Source organism: Teleopsis dalmanni, chromosome X (assembly GCF_002237135.1).
Source record: "Teleopsis dalmanni isolate 2A chromosome X, ASM223713v2, whole genome shotgun sequence".
Lineage (NCBI taxonomy): Eukaryota > Metazoa > Arthropoda > Insecta > Diptera > Diopsidae > Teleopsis > Teleopsis dalmanni.
In genome coordinates this window covers 2,213,264-2,231,106 of record NC_051848.1, presented here as the reverse complement: position 1 = coordinate 2,231,106, position 17,843 = coordinate 2,213,264, and the positions used below count along the sequence as shown (strand labels likewise).

The window sequence follows — 17,843 nt, the reverse complement described above, 5'->3', positions numbered from 1 at the left end:
TTTAAGTACTGTCAATAAACATTATATACACTTTCTATTTAGGCTCCACTTTTTGTTAATCATTCAATTACTATATATATAAGAATTTGTAGACTTTTTCGAGTCGTGTCAATATTCTTGTGTGTCGGTAACAGTGCTACGTCGTGAGCAAATGTGGCTATCATATCGTGGTTTAAAGTTGATGTATCTGATGTATCTGTATAAAAAATATATAGGACGGGACCAAGTACACTACCCTGTCTTACTCTAGTATTAACTTTTTTTATATTACTGATATTTTTTCTTTACATTTTATATAAAAGTATCTGCTTTCTACGTAGCTTCTTTATATTGTAAATAGTACCAATTCAATGTTAAAATTTTTTTCTAGAATCTTTTTATTAGAACAGGACTTATGAACTGATATAATCGATTTGTTCTGTTTCTTTTTTCGATGATTTCAATGTTGAAGCCGTGTTTGTTATATAAAAGTTTGCTATCAAAGGGTTGAGTATCATCTAAGTACATTGCTACAGTAAAGTTTTTACCGTCTATGCCCATAGAGGTTTTGTTTAATACTCTATGCAACTGTGGAATTGCATTATTTTGCCCAATAAATCCAAATTGGTTGTTTGGGACAAGACTAGGTTGATAAAGGACTAAATCTGGATAAATAAAAAAAATGTTTTTTTTGAACTTCGTTAAGACACGAGTCTGTATGCAGAACTATGGCGGGTGCGAAAAGATATCCTAACCAAGTGATTTCAAGGTATTTTTCAGATTTTGTTTTGTGAGATGGCTTATTGTGCAGTAACAAAATCACTTTGCCATGACTTTTTGCCCTTTTCGGTTACCTTTCGATTAATGCGTGACGTTGGTTTTCGGTGGACTTAATCTGTGTGGGTATGTAATTCAATGTGAGACGAACAAAATGATGTATATGTCAAATTAATATGCTGCATATTTTTATTGGAGTCATCTCTTAATTAAACGGGAAAAAACCTATATCTAAAATGAGACAAAAATTTTTATAAGCTTAAATACAAATCGGATTACTAATTACTTTTTATAGACATAACAATCTTAGGACTATGAGGTATTGTTATTTCTGTGTTGTAATCTGTAAGGGTCTATAACGCAGATAACATGAAAGCAAATATAAATCCGTATACATAACTACTTTTTAGGGGCATAACAAGCACAGGACTATGAGGCATTGTTGTTTCTGTTCTAGCCTGCAAGGGATTATCAATGTGTATACATGAGGGAAGGGGCTTATTTAACAGTAAGAATGGATTAGAGATGGGTGAGATTTATTATGAGGCGTTGACACTCTTTCTTCCAAAAATATGCCCAAATAATATTTTATAATGAAAAGTGGGGTTACAGGGAAATACCTCTCTTAAAAATTTAATTTAAGGTTAGTAAAAGTATAGGCAAATTTATGTAAGAACAATGTTTTGTAACAAGTGAACCTAGACTCCAGTCACTCCTCCCTGGTGTTATGTCTGGCTACGCTTGTGATTCATACACTTCAAAAGATTAGTTGCCACTGCAGTGGAAGCTTCATTACAAACTCACTTCTCATTGCTACAGAAAAATTTCACGGTAGCGCAATATGTAATAATAAAATTAAAATTATTGTCATTAATTTATTTTTTCAAACAAATTTTAGTTAATTAACATTTAAAACCTCCAACATAACTGCAGTATCATCGCCGACATAACTGCCGGTGATGCGTTACGCTGACAAGCTCCACTTAATTACCGCCAACAACAACAACAACAACACACAACTCTTGCATTTAATTTAACTTTTTTGTTGTTATTTTCTTAATATCGTATTTTATTAATCTGCGTTTGTGTGTGCGTAAGTATGTGTGTGGCTATAGTATTCGTGTGTACTTTTACTCGTGCGGAAGGTGCAAATTTCACACACGCGCACACAAATGTCGATATATACATACACACATACACACGTACGCGCAGGCATACATACATTAATGCATATAATAATTTAGAAACACAACATATCAACAGCAACCTTATCCAGGGTTAAGGCACGCTTAAGTTCAAGGTTAAAATTAGCTCAGCTAATTGTTTTTTTCTTCTCTTCTCTTCTTTTATTTTTTTTTTTGCATTTGGTTTACTTGACTGCGACCAAATATGAGTTTTTCGGCGATTTAAGCTTTTTTTTTGTTAGGAATTTTTTTTTTATGTGAATTTGAGAATTTTTACAATGCAAGACAATTCACATTCTAGCTACAATTCTTGCTATACTAACATTTAGTAAGAGTCATGAGGCTTAGTCATTTCGATTAATGAGTAATGACACATCCACGATTGGGGCAAATACTAATAATTCCACCAAGAATTATTAATTTTACATATTCGACTCTTTTTTTTTAACTTATAATCAAAGGAAAGAAAATCTCGCTATTGCTTTTAGATCTTAAAATAAAAATATAAGGGAACCCAATTATATATACTAACTTAGTTGCCTATTACAGACGTGAGTCGTCATTGGTTGCATCCACCAGCCTCCTGAAGCCAACACGATCAGTGACTGTCGTTTATTATTATTATTATTGTTGTTAGAAGTCGTGGCATTGCGATTGTCGGGTTTATTGTGCCCCGTTATGAGCTAAGAGCAGGTCTCTAAGCCCTGTTGCGTCAATAAAATGTAGTATAAAACCTACTTTACATAGTTTTATTGCCTCTTCCGTAAGAATATACATTCCCAGAAGTCTATTCTGTATGTGCATTAGCGCAGGACATTCTAACAGCATATATGTGGTCGTCTCTTCATTCTCTTCACAGAATCTACAGTTTGTATCCGTAAGTATACACAGTCTTGTAAGGTGATATTTTAATTTGCAGTGCCCTGTTAGGATTGCTGTGATGATTCTAGTTTCTGGCCCCATTATCGGTGTGACTGCTCCTTTCCTAGCTATTTTGTTAGCGTATTTGTTTCCGCGTATGCCAGTATGTCTCGGTACCCAAAGAATCAACACCTGATTTAATTCGCCAAGCAGGATCATATTCTTAGTCGGCTAGTTCTTCCACCGAACATGCGGATGTCCGTTGCCGCAATTTGTACCAGCGGTAACTGAACCAAACAAGCACTTACTTTCAGATGAGATAACTACTTGGAACATCTGGGCATATCGTTGATATAAGCAAATAATATGAAAAGACTCAACTATACAAAGGCAAACTGTATGCAAGTTGGCTGCGATCTTCTAAGATAAAATCCAGTACTCTCATTGAGATGCCTCGTAAAGATACCAGTCATAGCATTGATATGGCAAGGTTTCCAAATAAAAATTTTAGCTTAAAATATATCATAAGTGAAATCAAACCTAAATTTAATACAAAAGATAAAAATAAAGAAAAATATGATAAATAAAAAATAAAAATAATAAATAAATAATAATATAAATTGAAATATATTATTTATTTAAAGAGTTTATTATTATTTCGCGCTTTAACAGAGCAGTACACTTAGTAAGTGAATAAAAAGTTTGTATGTGTTAAATCTTTCATTATACGTTCATACTTTGAATATCGCAATTATTTCGATAATTGTGTAGCAATTAGTCCCAATTTATTTACAGAAACTTTCAAAATAATTCTGCAAATTCAGAAAATTCTGAAATTTTCTGAATTTGTTTTTTTGTTTTGTTTCGCTGTCCGTTTATTGATTTGTTAAGTGTAAACACTTAATTTTAAATGTGCGGTTATTTATGCCTTATAAATAATGCTCTCATTATGCTGCGCTTATGCACTCACGGAATAGGTCCTTGGGTATGTATATTCTTACGGAAGAGACAATAAAGCTCTGTAAGGTATATTTTATACCACTTTTTATTGACGGAACAGAGCTTAGAGACCTACTCGTAATCCAGAAGGGGATATAATAGACCCGACGGTCGCAGTGCCATATCAGAGATATCAGAACAATAATAATAATAATAATATAACACATTTTTTATACAAATAAATTTAATTATTAATTTTGAACTCTTAAACTAAACAATTTGGTAAATATTTAAATAGTTAATAAATATTTAAGAATATTTAATACGTGGTATTTCCTTATAATGTACAATAAATGCATGAGGTGATTCCTTGCTGCATATAATGTTATAAGTAGCATGGAATGGGGTCATAAATGTTCAATAATTATCTTGGTAAATGGTGTAAAAGAAACTTATCACCAAACAAAAATTTCATATAAGCACGATTGCTAGCTTCATATAATGATAGAAATCATATAGGAAAGGGTCGTCAGTTTTCAATATTTACCGTATACCCAAGAAAAAATTTCAGTTTTAAAATTCTAGAGATATCAACTTTAATACGTCTATCAATCTTATATAAATTTTCTAGTTATGTGGACCATATAATAATCCAATGTTGGCAAGCATTTAGTACAAAATTTAACAATATTTATAACTTTTTTAGTTTTAATATATTAACTGTAAATTTATTTAAAAAGTTTTTAATGCTAATCAAATAAATTTAAAAACTTCTCAAATAATTTTATTAATATGTTAAAATGCTTGTTATGAAATAGCACCAACTAACTAAGTAATTAAAAAATGTTTGTCTAAAATTTACGATTTCTAGAAAAAGTGCTATCAAATAGGACTTTTTGTTGATTATATATGGTTTTAAAATGAAATCTGCAGAAAAGTCGTAGTGTCTGTAGGCTTAATTCTTAAACAATGTTTTCGATATAGTTTGAGTGCCTGTAGGGTACTTAAGCTGCTTAAGCATTGCCCTACTGTTAATTGTGTGGTGTAAACGGTTAATAAGCTGTATGCAAAGCGTCTATAAATATTCTTTGATACGTAGTAGGTAAATATGAAACGTCAAATTATTTACTAAAAAAAAAACTTTAAATGTCATTTGCTCGTCTCAGTTATTCTAATTTTTCGTTTGTGTTACAATGCAATAATTTTAAGGTGGCTTTGTAAATTTGTTTTGAATGAAGAAATTTTAAATAGAAATTGCGAAATATGATAACAGCATTTTTGGATGGGATTGCTTTGTATCTTAGATTAAACTTTAGATTATTTGTTTAAACCATTTTAATAGAAAATATAACTGCATCAAAAAATACGTAGGTATGACATGAATTAACAACGAAAATTAGAAAATACATTTTTTATTATAAACTTAAACATTTGATATTCCCTAAAATTTAGATTTCCAACAAAATTAATTGCAAAAAAAAATAACTGTTAAAAATGTACATGATGGAAGCTAGTCGTCGTCGTAAACGAGTTTTGCGGAAGAAGATAAAGAAGAACGCTATACAACAGAAGACTCGTGAAGATATAGATACTTCCGATGACTCCACAATAAGTGATAACACCTTTGCATTGGAAATGAATGCTCATATGCATGAAACATTAGAGGCACAAGGAGTTAAAGGTAATTATCATAATTCTTCCCAAATACCCCGCGAATACCTTATGTCGGAAGTGAAGAATTTTGTTGATGAAGAGATAAATACACACGAAGGTGAATATAATGATTCTAATAGCTTTCCAATAAGTCATGGAGTTGTAATAAATGAAAAAATGAGTAACTACCGCGATTTAGTAGCTCAGTATACTAAAGAAAGCGATAGAAAAAACAGTGCAATGTGTTCTGGGTCATTAACTAAATTTACGAAATCTAAGAATCTGCTTTACAATTCCAATACCGAATGCTGTCGATATTCAGTATCTTGTAGGCAACTTGGAGAAATGAAACATATGTTAGAGGATTCTGTAGAGCTTAAACGTTGTTGCGGTTATGCAAAAATGAAGAACAACAGCAGTCAGAACACACTCAGTACATCTGCCTCGTCAAAATTAATAATTGAATGCGAAAGACCGCTAAGGAATCAGAGGATGTCTGGGAATTATATTATTGAAAATGTTCCGTTAAGAGAAAGCAATACTAATCAGTTCAGTGTGTCATGCATGTCGAACAAAAATGTGTTAGATGTTACTATGAATAATAACAACATTAAACGAAGTGTGTCAAAGCAATTAAATGGCACTGGGGCTTTTTACAAACCAAAAGGAGAATCTGTATATAGATCTTGCTTGCAACTCGATACCAGTAATTACGTAAAATCATTAAGTCCTGATTATGGTGGGCATAACAATGAGTTTGGCAGCTTAAATGAGACATCCTGCTGTTATTTCAAGAACAAACGTTGTAATAGTAATGCAAATCTCAAAAGCAGCTGCAATCAGTATACGGATATGTTAAATAATGGGTCTACATTGGTGAAAATTAAATCCGATCAAGATCTTAAAAATTATAGAAATCATACGAATTGTACTTATGATAATGTTCCCTTTACCAATAAAAACTCCACATGCTTAAATGATTCTATAACTATTGATAAATGCTGTATAGATGTTGAAGAATGTACTAAAAATAGTCCTGAAAGACGTTTTTCCAAACAATTACAAGGTATGGATAATGGAAAAAACGCCAATGTAGTACATTCCTCTTATTTTTTACATTCATCGGGAAGTATGAAAGGCAATAGTAAATTTAATAATCATCACATAAAGAAACCGTTTAAGATTTTAAAAAAAATTGATAAGCTAAAAACACCACATCGTTCTAAAGCCTCTAAAGAAAAAATAGCTGCCGCTAATGCCTACTTAGCAGAAGATGTAGAGCAGTATAATTACATATATAAAATCAACTTTTCTCAAAATGAGGTTGAAGGTGAAAATTACGAAGACGATGATGAGCACAATGATTCCGTAATGTATTTACAATCAGGAACCTCCATAGAATATATCTCAATAGAAAATGATGATCCAGATGGAGTGGAAATTTGTGATAACCAACATATATCTAGTAATCGTCTTAATACTTCAAATGATTTAAATCAGTTTGGTGGAGAAAGAAATGAGTCTGACTTAGAGAAATCAGCTCATATAAATGATTCCGTAACGTACTTACAAACAGGAATCTCAATAGAATATATCTCAATAGAAAATGAAGATCAAGATGGAGAGGAAATTTGTGACAACCAACAGATAAATTGTAAAAGTCTTAATACTTCAAATCATTTAAATGAGTTTGGTGGAGCGTTGAATGAGTCTGACTTTCAGAATTTAGTTCATACAAAGAAGTCGGTACATTTTATTAACGAAAGAAACGCTAGTATGTTGCAAAATCCACAATCTAATAACTATAAAAATAATAATATATGTCGGTGTAAATGTAAGAAAAAAACACATACGGCTAAGCAGGCTAAAAAGTTTGTGAGAATAAAAAGTTCTCATAAAGCAAATCCAATGTTAGGTAAACAGCAATCCAATTGTTTTGAAAATTGTATTGAATTTGGTACCGGAGAAGCAGTACATGAACCATTAAAGCAGCGCGATAAATTCGTTAAGACAAAGAAGTGTGGCAAACCCTCAATACTACACAAGAACCAGAAGTCGACCTATTTAAATATGCACAAAGCTAATCAGTTTACTGCTACTGAAGAACCAAGTCAATCGGAAGGTGAAAAGGCACACCACAAAGAATTTAAAAGGTGTGGTGAAGCCATAATCATACCTTGGGACTATAAACACAAAAACTATCGAAAGCCAAACAAAGCCAAACTATACATATCTGCTGAAGAACTAAGCCAAACGAAGATCACCGAGTTATCCCAAAATAAAAATTGTACTGACGGATATGAGATTGCTAAAAAGTGTAAATTGAATAGCGATTCAACCCAGTTAAGTTGTGATGGTAAGATGCAAATTGCTGAAAGGTCTATTAGATGCGTTCCAAACAAAATATCTGATCAAGCATTAGTGGTGTGCAAAAATCGAAATGTGGACAATTTAAAGCGATTGACTGATACGGAAGATTTAATTGAATCAGTGCTTGATGAGTCACAAGAAACCCAACGTTTTAATATCTTCGTAAGTATGCCCGAACACGCGTGTAGCACCTACAGAAATGAGATATCAGAAAATCGCATAAAAGTGTATAATTCGATTCATTTGAAAAGAATCGGTCAGCCAAGTGATGAAATGCAGCAGTTTAATGAGAGATCAAATCAACTCGAGACCTTTAAAAGTACTAGTAGCACGTCACAATTAAAACTGCATGACCTGGAGGAAATCACTTTACAAAAGTCTCATAAAGTTGTACTACAGTCCCGAGGAGTACAGACGTCACAAACTTTTTTGAAATGCAGTTGTGGAAATGACGTGGTAAGTAAGATGAAATTAAATATACTAAATTTAGTCGTGCTATAATGAAAAATCTTATTAAATATAAAGTTATCTACCCACAGAATTTCGGTGTTACATGGGAGACAGGACAACACGTATTACCACAACGTGAGTATGACTCCATTAATACGCAAAAGTCGAATGATAGAAGATCTTCGATGGAATCAATCGTTAGGAATTTTAGAAATCAAGCCATGGTTCTCGTAAATAATTTAAAGAACACAAATTTTCCAAATTTGGTGAACAACTGTAGTTTATATACATCATGCAATAATTCAGAGGCAAACCTTTCAGCCCTACAGCCCTATCCTATTTGCGTTTCTGCTTCTCCAACTAGCAACACCTTTTTAAACCATTTCATCGCTTGCGATACAATCTCAGATGAGAATGATGATAAAAATGATTCCAGCATTTCTATGGCATGCACTGCTTCATTAACTATTCGCAATCGAGGTGTTCTAGTTGATGGTTCAAATGAGGGCTTTGAGACAGTTCGTTTTAGCGGATATATATATTCGAGAAATAATATAATTTTAAGATTACCTGAGCACATTCTGGAAGGGTGTATACATTTTTTACGCAGAAACAAAATTCTTAATACAGAGGTCCTACATTGTACGAATAATACAAAATAGATGCAAATTATATTTTCTACAATAAATTGTCAACACATTTTTTTGATATATTTTCGGATAATAATAAATTAACATCAATCCACCTAAATTTATTTTTTATTTTGGACAGAACTTTATACTTTCCACATTTACTTATAATAATGTTAATAACTATATTTTTTTTTTTAATGTTATTAATAATAATACAAAAGAATATGTTAAAATGTTGTATTATGGTAGATAAAAAAACAGTAATAATTAATATTAATCACATTAATAATATTTCCAAGACCACTGATGAAGGGTATTTGGCAATACTCGAAAATTTTTGGTCAGCCAAAAATTCAATTAATTAAAATAATTTAAAAAATAAATTTTTGTTGTTGTTTCACTTCTGTTCGAAAACCTCTTTATTAATAATATTGTAAATAAATAATTTTAATTTTAAATAATAATTTAATTATTTTTGTGGTGCGGAGAGAAATGCCTTGTCACAATGTCATTGTAGTATGCCCAGAACTTTATCATGAATACTTCAAGGTAGGTTCCCTATGTTAATTAGGGATTAATTAGGAATGATATAAATATTTATTATATGTCCAATATAGATTAATATACGAATAATAATAAAATAATATCAATAATATCAAAATATTTTTAATGAAATTAATAAACAAATTTAATAAAATTAATAACAATAATATCAAAATAGTTTTCATAAAATGTTTACTATTTTTTAAAAAAATATTTTGAATATATTTCAATATTTCAGGAACAATAATCTTAATATTAATATTATATTCATTAAAAATATAATTAAAAATATTATTCAATATATTATTTACAATATTATGATTGTAAATAAAATGAAGAAATATATTTCTTATAGTTTCGTTAGTTAAAATTTTTTACAAATGTTTTTGAATATATAAAATATATTTAAAAAATGCTATCTAAAATAAAAATATGAAAAATAATATAAAAAATGTTTATAAAAACATTATTTAAAATATTATTAAAATTATAGTTATAACTATTAAAAATATAAAGTGTTGGTGAAACTATTATAGAAAATACTACTAATAATTTTATAATTAGCATTACAAATATAAATATAAAAATTATTTAATATGTTATTAAAAACGTTTTTAAAATATTTTTAATTAATTTCTATGAATACTTTTTTGACAAGTTTTTTTAATAATATCTTTATAATATATTTTTAAATATAAATATTATTTTCTTTTTAATTATTAATAAGGTTTAAAGTCTTATACTTAAAAATATATTTATTAAAATGTTTATAAACAACTTTAATAATGTGTTTGATGACTTTAATAAATATTATAATAATATCTAAATAATTGTAATTTTATATACCTAATTGTAATTTTTAATAACTTTTGTAAATATTTTTATAATACTTTTAAATAAATTTTAAAATAACTTTAATAGTAATTTAGCAATGATCTGTTCACCTTGCTAATTAATAAAACTCTAAAAATTTTCAATGTTAATAAACTTTTATTCAACTTTTTACAGAGAGAAAAATCGGAACGTTCTCCTCAATCAAAACAAAAAACTTAAAAATATTTGAAATTGAATTTTACTTTTTAAATTCAATAAATTCACAGCCAACTGGGTCGCCACAGTACCCCCTCCTAGCGATGGAGTACTAGCAACAACGCGACACCACAACTAAGTCGACAACACCACTCTTAATCACGAAATTCCGCTAACCTTGCTGGGAAACGCACTACTCTACCAGCTCGTGTCACTTTCGGAATCGGCAACAGGGATTCACGCCTACAATCACCAGAAGTCACTACCTGATCACCATTCAACAGCGCTGAAGGCTGACGCGATTCTGGAACAACCTGTTCAAGATCATCACACGTTAAGTACGCCGCCTTCAACCTATCATTCGAAACAGTCACCTCTCTCCCACGGCAAACAATAACAGACGTCTTCTCATTACGACTCAGCACCTCAAATGGACCTTCGTAAGGCTGCTCAAGTGGAGCTCGAGCACGATCCACTCGAAGAAAAACGTGCTTACAATTAATAACGTCACGCGGAACATACACAGATGGATGACAATGTCTTGTTGATTCAACGGATTTAACCTTAGCTAAAGCCCTTCGCAACGCCGACACAAAATCAGTCTCGGACGACTTCTGCTTGAAATCCGAAAGCATCTGCCCTGGAACACAAAGAGGATTTCCAAACAACATCTCTGAAGGACTAGCATTTAGGTCTAGTTTCGGTGTCGTTCGCAATCCCAACAACACAAGCGGAAGAGACTGCGTCCAATTACTTGAGGAATGACATCGAATGGCTGCCTTCAATGTTCTATGGAAACGTTCAACCATACCATTTGCTTGAGGATGATAAGCCGTGGTATGAAAGTGTTTCACTCCAAGCAATCTCGTCAGTTCCCGAAATACAGCAGACTCAAACTGCCGACCCAAATCAGTGGTAATAGCCTGCGGAGAACCAAAACTTGCCACCCAACCGTCGATAAAAGCCGCTGCAACTTCTTCTGCCGTAATGCCCGACAGAGGCACAGCAACAGGCCACCGAGAAAAACGATCGACGCAAGTCAAACAATAACGCTTCCCCTGAGACAAAGGCAATGGACCCACAATGTCAACATGAACATGCTGGAACCGACTATCAATATCAGCAAACGAACCAATTGGTGTTTTAGTATGCCGCTGAATCTTGGACTTCTGACACGCAATGCAACTACGCACAAACACAGCTACATCCTTAACCAAACCAAGCCAAACATACCTAGCCTGCACCAATTTCCGCGTTGCTCGAATACCAGGATGAGCCAAACCGTGGAGTTTTGAGAGTACCAGCTGCCGACAGTTTGCGGGAACAAAAGGACGAACACGACTGCCTGACACATCACAGTACAGTTCAATACTCGAATCCGGCAATCTCAACTTCTTCAACCCAACACCATCTTCAGACTGGCTCTTCAGCTGAGCGAGCAACTCTGCATCAGTCTTCTGCCCCTCAGCAATTAACTCAATAACATTTGCCTCCAACTGAACCGTAGCAACCCGAGACAAAGAGTCAGCCACCGTATTATCTGCACCAGCCAGATGACGAATATCAGTGCAATACTGACTAATAAACTCCAGCTGTCTTGCACGACGAGGAGATGCCTTCTCACTTATTTGCCTGAACGCAAACGTTAATGGTTTGTGATCCGTAAAAATGACGAAATCACGTCCCTCTAATGCATACTTAAAATGCTGGACAGCTTGATAGATAGCAGTCAACTCACGATCATAAGCACTATACTTAGTCTGCGCTGGACTCAAACCTTTTGAATAAAATGCCAATGGCTGAGTCACACCTTTCACTACCTGTTGGAGAACAGCACCCACCGCAACGTCTGAAGCATCAGTCGTGAGCGTCAATTGTGCATCCAGAGCCATGAAGTTAAGCAACGTAGCTTGGGCAAGATCATTCTTGCAAGCCTCAAAAACCTCTACATCTTCTGGAGTCCAAGAAATCACCGACTTATCATTCTTGCGGTTACCTGGTGTAAGATGAAACAACCGCTGCTGATTCTGCACAGCGTTACGCAGAAACGGCCGATAAAAGTTCACCATGCCTAAGAATTGTCTAAGCTGTTTAACCGTTGCTGGCAGAGGAAAATCACGAACAGCTTGAACTTTACTCTCCGGAGGACGTAAACCCTTTGCACTAATAACGTGCCCAAGGAACTCGATCTCGGAACAGCCGAACTTACACTTGGCAAAATTCACGGTCAAACCAGTTTCTCTAAGTCGATCTAAAACCAGTCGCAAATGCATTCTGTGTTCTGCTTCATCTTTTGACGCAATTAAAATATCGTCGATGTACGCAAAAACGAAATTAAGATCACCTAGAGTCTCATTCATAAAACGCTGAAACGTCTGGGCAGCATTACGGAGACCGAAAGTCATAAAGCGAAACTCGAACAGGCCAAACGGAGTTGTAATAGCTGTCTTCGGAATGTCTGCCAGTGCAAGCGGTATCTGATGATACGCTTTCTGCAAATCTATCTTCGAAAACATAGTTTTACCATGAAGAATACTCGTCACATCATGAATGAACGGAATCGGATACCGATCAGGTTTAGTTTGCGCGTTGAGCATGCGATAATCGCCACACGGTCTCCAACTTCCATCGCCTTTGCGAACCATGTGAAGTGGACTTGCCCAACAGCTTTTCGAAGGTTGACAAATCCCTGTCTGGACTAAAAATTGGAATTCCTTCTTGGCTTCTTCAAGTTTGGCTCCAACTAAACGTCGGGGACGAGCAAATGACGGCGCACCAAATGTCTCGATGCAATGTTCAACCTTAGTAACTAAACCCATCCGATTTGCACTCATAACGCCTAAATCACGGTATTCATTAACCAGCTCAGCATAAGCTGAAACTGAACCACACACACGCACAGTATCTTCTTGAGACACAGCAGCCTTACCCTTCATCATCAAAGTCGTCTTCGAATCAACTAACCGCTTCCTTTTCAAATCCACTAACAAGTCATAGTGATTAAGGAAGTCGGCTCCAACAATAGGACAGCTAACATCCGCAATCACGAACGTCCACGGGAAATCTCTACGCAAACCCAAAGACAAAAGCAGTCGACGCTCGCCAAATGTTTGAATAGGCGTACCATTAGCGGCATATAAATTAACTGATGCAACACTGATAGCCCTTTGCTTCCAACGACAGAACGACTTCGGTAAAACTGATATGTCCGCACCAGTATCAATGAGAAAAACGGTCGACGTGGCGGGATCTTTAATACTAAGTCGAGCTATACGAACACTAACCCCTTCTCGGCTCGACGACGTAGAAGGAGTGCCTAGTTTTTTGACTGATGAGAGCTTGCCACAAAACTACAGGGCTGCCGACAAGCATTAGCTCTATCACCGAACCTTTCGTGATACAAGCACCAATCTGGATGACTTCCTGGTCGGGAACGAGTTCGCCTACGTCTCCTCGATGACGATCGACTTTGCACCGACTCACTACGACGTAAATCCAAACGACTCAGACGCTGTTCGATTTGCTCAAGCCTTCGTAAAATCACAGCATTCTCAGAATAGGCTGGACAATCAGAGGCTGACGCTACAGCTATCTGTTGAAAATCACCCGCCTCGCAAATACGATCTGCTAATTTCGCCAGTTCTGCTAGTGCCACGTTCGATGCCTGCAGAATAGCGCGCACTTGTGGTGGCAAACGCTTCAGCCAAAGAGACTTAAGGAACTCATCGCTCACCTTGTCTTTAGCTAATGCTGTCAACTCCGTTAGCAACTGTGTTGGGCGTCTATCACCAAGTTCAACTTCTGACAACAACCGTTGAATCTTCCGCTGCTCGCTCTCACTGTACCGCTCTATGATGCAAGCCTTTAAATTAGCGTATCTTCCAGTTTCAGGAGGATGAAGCACTGCATCACTTACATCGGCGATAACACTTGACTCAATCGCTGCTACTACCGTGTTGAACTGTGTGATGTCACTCGTAATGGCAGCTACTGCGAATTGCGCCTCGATCTGAGCAAACCAAATCTCCGGTCGCTCGTGCCAAAACGGTGGCACCCTCACTGCTACACGGTTTACGACACTTCCACTATCAGAAGCCATTACTACACCTTCGTCTGCAACTGACATCACAGCTCGATAATTAGATATTTAGCTCAGAAGTTAATATTTCTAAATTTAAACTTTTTCGAAATCACGTCGGGGTCACCAATTTAGCAATGATCTGTTCACCTTGCTAATTAATAAAACTCTAAAAATTTTCAATGTTAATAAACTTTTATTCAACTTTTTACAGAGAGAAAAATCGGAACGTTCTCCTCAATCAAAACAAAAAACTTAAAAATATTTGAAATTGAATTTTACTTTTTAAATTCAATAAATGCACAGCCAACTGGGTCGCCACAGTAATATTATTTTTGTTATTATACTTTTGATAATAAATATAATATTTTTAGTGATATTTTTAATACTCCTTTCTGGAACCATTAGTTTCAGTCAGTAACTGAATTTATTTGTGATCTTATCAATAGGGGAGTGTCTGTCTCTGATGTACTGAGTGTCCAATTGACGTGAATATACTGAAAAAAAAATTCATGACATCTATGGTTGGTCGTTAAGAGATTGAAAGCGTAAAGGACATAAAGGCCATTGGTAAAATTGATTTTCGGATACCTACTGTGTATTCGTATTTGCTAACTATTAATCATATATGCAATCGTCATGTTGTAACTCAAAGATAGTAGATCAGGATCAATAAGGTTATGGCAATTCTAAGATAAGTAAGTAGGTTAACTTTTCTATAGATAATCGTAATCACTGGCAAACATTTTTCCAACTTAATCAATTTATGTTATTCAAAATAATATTCGGTCGTTTCTATTGGCATAAGTTGATTTATACATGTGAAAGAGCTTTTACGTGTCAGATAGTTCTATCAGAACTTTTGTTTATTTATACATTTTAGTTGATATCCAACTGAAACGAATATTTTTTTATTAAATGATATATGATATATATACGTGATATATAAATTTATTTATATATTTTCATATATCAATTTTATATTTAATTAACAAAAAAACATTTTAAAAAATTCTTTCCTCTTATTTGGTTGTTTTTTTTCTTAACATTTTGTTTCATGTGTTATTATGTCAATATTATTATATGTCAAATTTCCATAACTTCCTTTTTGGGAAATATATTTTCAATTTCGCGTTTTTGTTGATATTTCTCTTAATTTATTTTTAACTAAATATAAGCACGAAAGCTTTTTGTGTGGTTCATGAAATTTCATAAACAATTTAAATCAAATAAACTGTTTAGCAGTAGAAACATAGTAGATTCACACTGCCTCATTTAGGCACTTGCTTATTTATACTAATGAGTGAATGTTCACATTATAATAAGCTTTTTTATACAGTCGATAGAATTTTTATAAACTTTTATAAACTTCACTTAGGCCGAGTTTGAGTAAATTGATGGTAATTGAGGGAAATAGTAAATTTTGTCGGTATAGCAGCGAATGTTGGTATTTACCGAATTTCGAGTTGGGTAAATTAGATAAAAATTAGGTAAATATGGCATTGTGAAAATTTTTTAAGATGTTTAACAAATAAATAAATAAATTTGAAAAGAGTTAACCAAAAATAATAAATAAGTTCAATAAATAAATATTTACACAAGTGCAGGCGAAAAAATTCTAGGTAATTTCAATTTACTTTACCTCAATTTACTCGAACTCGCACACGGTCTTAATAATATATCACACAGAAAAAATAAACATAAAATTGATATATTATGTCATTTATATACATTTATATATTCAATTAATAAAAATAAAGATTTTATTAAATACTTACTTCCTCAGTGCCTTTGTTTAAAGCTCAGCTGTTGTTTGTTTACATTTTATATATAAAATATAGGACACATATTTCAAATTTTGGTAATTTTCTTTTTGGGAAATTTATTTGTAAGGGCTGCATTCGACACTTTTTGCCTTAAATGAGTTGATTTATTGATAATGATCTCATTTAAATGAAAGTATTTTGTATAGTAAATCATCTACACTAGTGGTTATAATGAGCAAAACCATCTAAATGAGACAGTGTGAATGTGGTGTAAGGTGAGCATGCTAATGCCAAGCAAGTGTATTTGATCAAGAAAAAATTGTGCTTGCTTTATGATAATGTGCCTTGACAGTGAATAATGCCCTCAATGTACAAGTGGTTCTTTTTTAGGAAATTGAATTTATTGATATGATTTCAGTAAATCCGATTTATTGATTGTAGTAATCTGTTTGATGACAGATCGGTAAAAGTAAAGAGAAGGGAAATTTTTATTATAAATTATGAGTATGATAATTTCTCTGAAGAACCCTAGAAAAAGTGCTTACATACATATTATAGTATGTCTTGAAAATGATGACTTCTTTACTTCTCTACATTTTGTATGGCAGTTGGTCAAAAATTTTGAATAGCATAACTAACAAGTCTAAATGATTGTGTCGTGATAAGAATTCGTATTTCTCACAAGGCTTTTAAGGATTAGTTGTTCTAGACTTTTGAAATTTTAAAAGCCCGCTTTTTTTATTGAATTACAACGCATAATAGTTCATATTGCATTTAATAAATAAAAGAAGTTATTTTATTTGTAAGAACACATCAATATCATTTTATTAATTCTGTTTTTCCGATATTGCGCCATCATCTGTCATCATTTACTTAAAATACTGATGCATAATAGGTACATATATAATGATCAAGATTTTAATATTTGGCGCCCACCCTCAATTCAACATTCCATGGATTAACTGTATTGGTAATAAATCAAAAGATTATGAAGATCGCACCCAAGCAAATTTATTTCTATTCTTGCAAATTAATTACATAAAAAGAACAATACACACCCTGTTTGTATTTCGTATTGTTGTTGTAGTTGTTGTTATTTATTTGTCATTGCTCTAACACTCTAACACGGAATCTCTAATTAATTTTGCTGCTGTTGTTATGTTTGATCTTCATTAGAGCAAGGTATAAAAAAAAATAAATAAATAAAGACGAAGAAGCGGTGACAGTCGCAGCAACAGTCATCGAAATGTGGTGACAGCAACTGCAACAGAAGCAGTAATCGAGCGATCGGCGAAGATCATTACGATGATCTGTTTGGCTGCAATATACTCTAAGATGCGCAGTTTTCCTTTAAATTCGTTTTCTCTCTTTAATTCATTTTCCACTTAAATATTTTTTTTTTTTTTTTTCAAATTCAAATAGTAAAACCAAATGCAAAATGTAAATGTACCTCAAATTCAATTCGTTTAAGTGCGCGGTACTGTACTTCTCGATTGTTACGAAATTGCAGGGAAGTGCAGTGCAACAGTTTTGAAGGCCCTCTTCGGTTGGTGCCAGCGCCCTCTGCTACAATATATTTCCA

General features: G+C 33.4%; 2 protein-coding genes across 3 annotated transcripts; one reads left to right on the top strand and one right to left on the bottom strand.

Moving 5' to 3' along the window:
- The first annotated feature begins 4,945 nt into the window (after nucleotides 1–4,945).
- LOC119689739 lies at nucleotides 4,946–8,941 on the top strand. Of its 2 annotated transcripts, none has more exons than XM_038104635.1 (3): nucleotides 4,946–5,111; nucleotides 5,193–8,219; nucleotides 8,303–8,941. In XM_038104635.1, exons 2-3 carry the CDS (start codon nucleotides 5,235–5,237, stop codon nucleotides 8,873–8,875), a joined length of 3,558 nt encoding a protein of 1,185 aa, XP_037960563.1. In that variant the 5' UTR covers nucleotides 4,946–5,111; nucleotides 5,193–5,234; the 3' UTR covers nucleotides 8,876–8,941. The 2 variants fall into 2 exon arrangements, with proteins under 2 accessions (XP_037960563.1, XP_037960564.1); XM_038104636.1 differs by having other exon boundaries at nucleotides 8,289–8,547.
- Nucleotides 8,942–13,733: 4,792 nt separating this feature from the next.
- LOC119687366 lies at nucleotides 13,734–14,516 on the bottom strand. The gene has a single exon (XM_038101657.1). It carries the CDS (start codon nucleotides 14,514–14,516, stop codon nucleotides 13,734–13,736), a length of 783 nt encoding a protein of 260 aa, XP_037957585.1.
- Nucleotides 14,517–17,843: the final 3,327 nt, after the last annotated feature.

Bases quoted from the DNA above. Each gene is read 5' to 3' on its own strand.
- LOC119689739 (XM_038104635.1), top strand. From the start codon at position 5,235: ATGTACATGATGGAAGCTAGTCGTCGTCGTAAACGAGTTTTGCGGAAG. The intron at 8,220-8,302 runs GTAAGTAAGATG...ATCTACCCACAG, and splicing joins GCAGTTGTGGAAATGACGTG to AATTTCGGTGTTACATGGGA.
- LOC119687366 (XM_038101657.1), bottom strand. From the start codon at position 14,516: ATGGCTTCTGATAGTGGAAGTGTCGTAAACCGTGTAGCAGTGAGGGTG.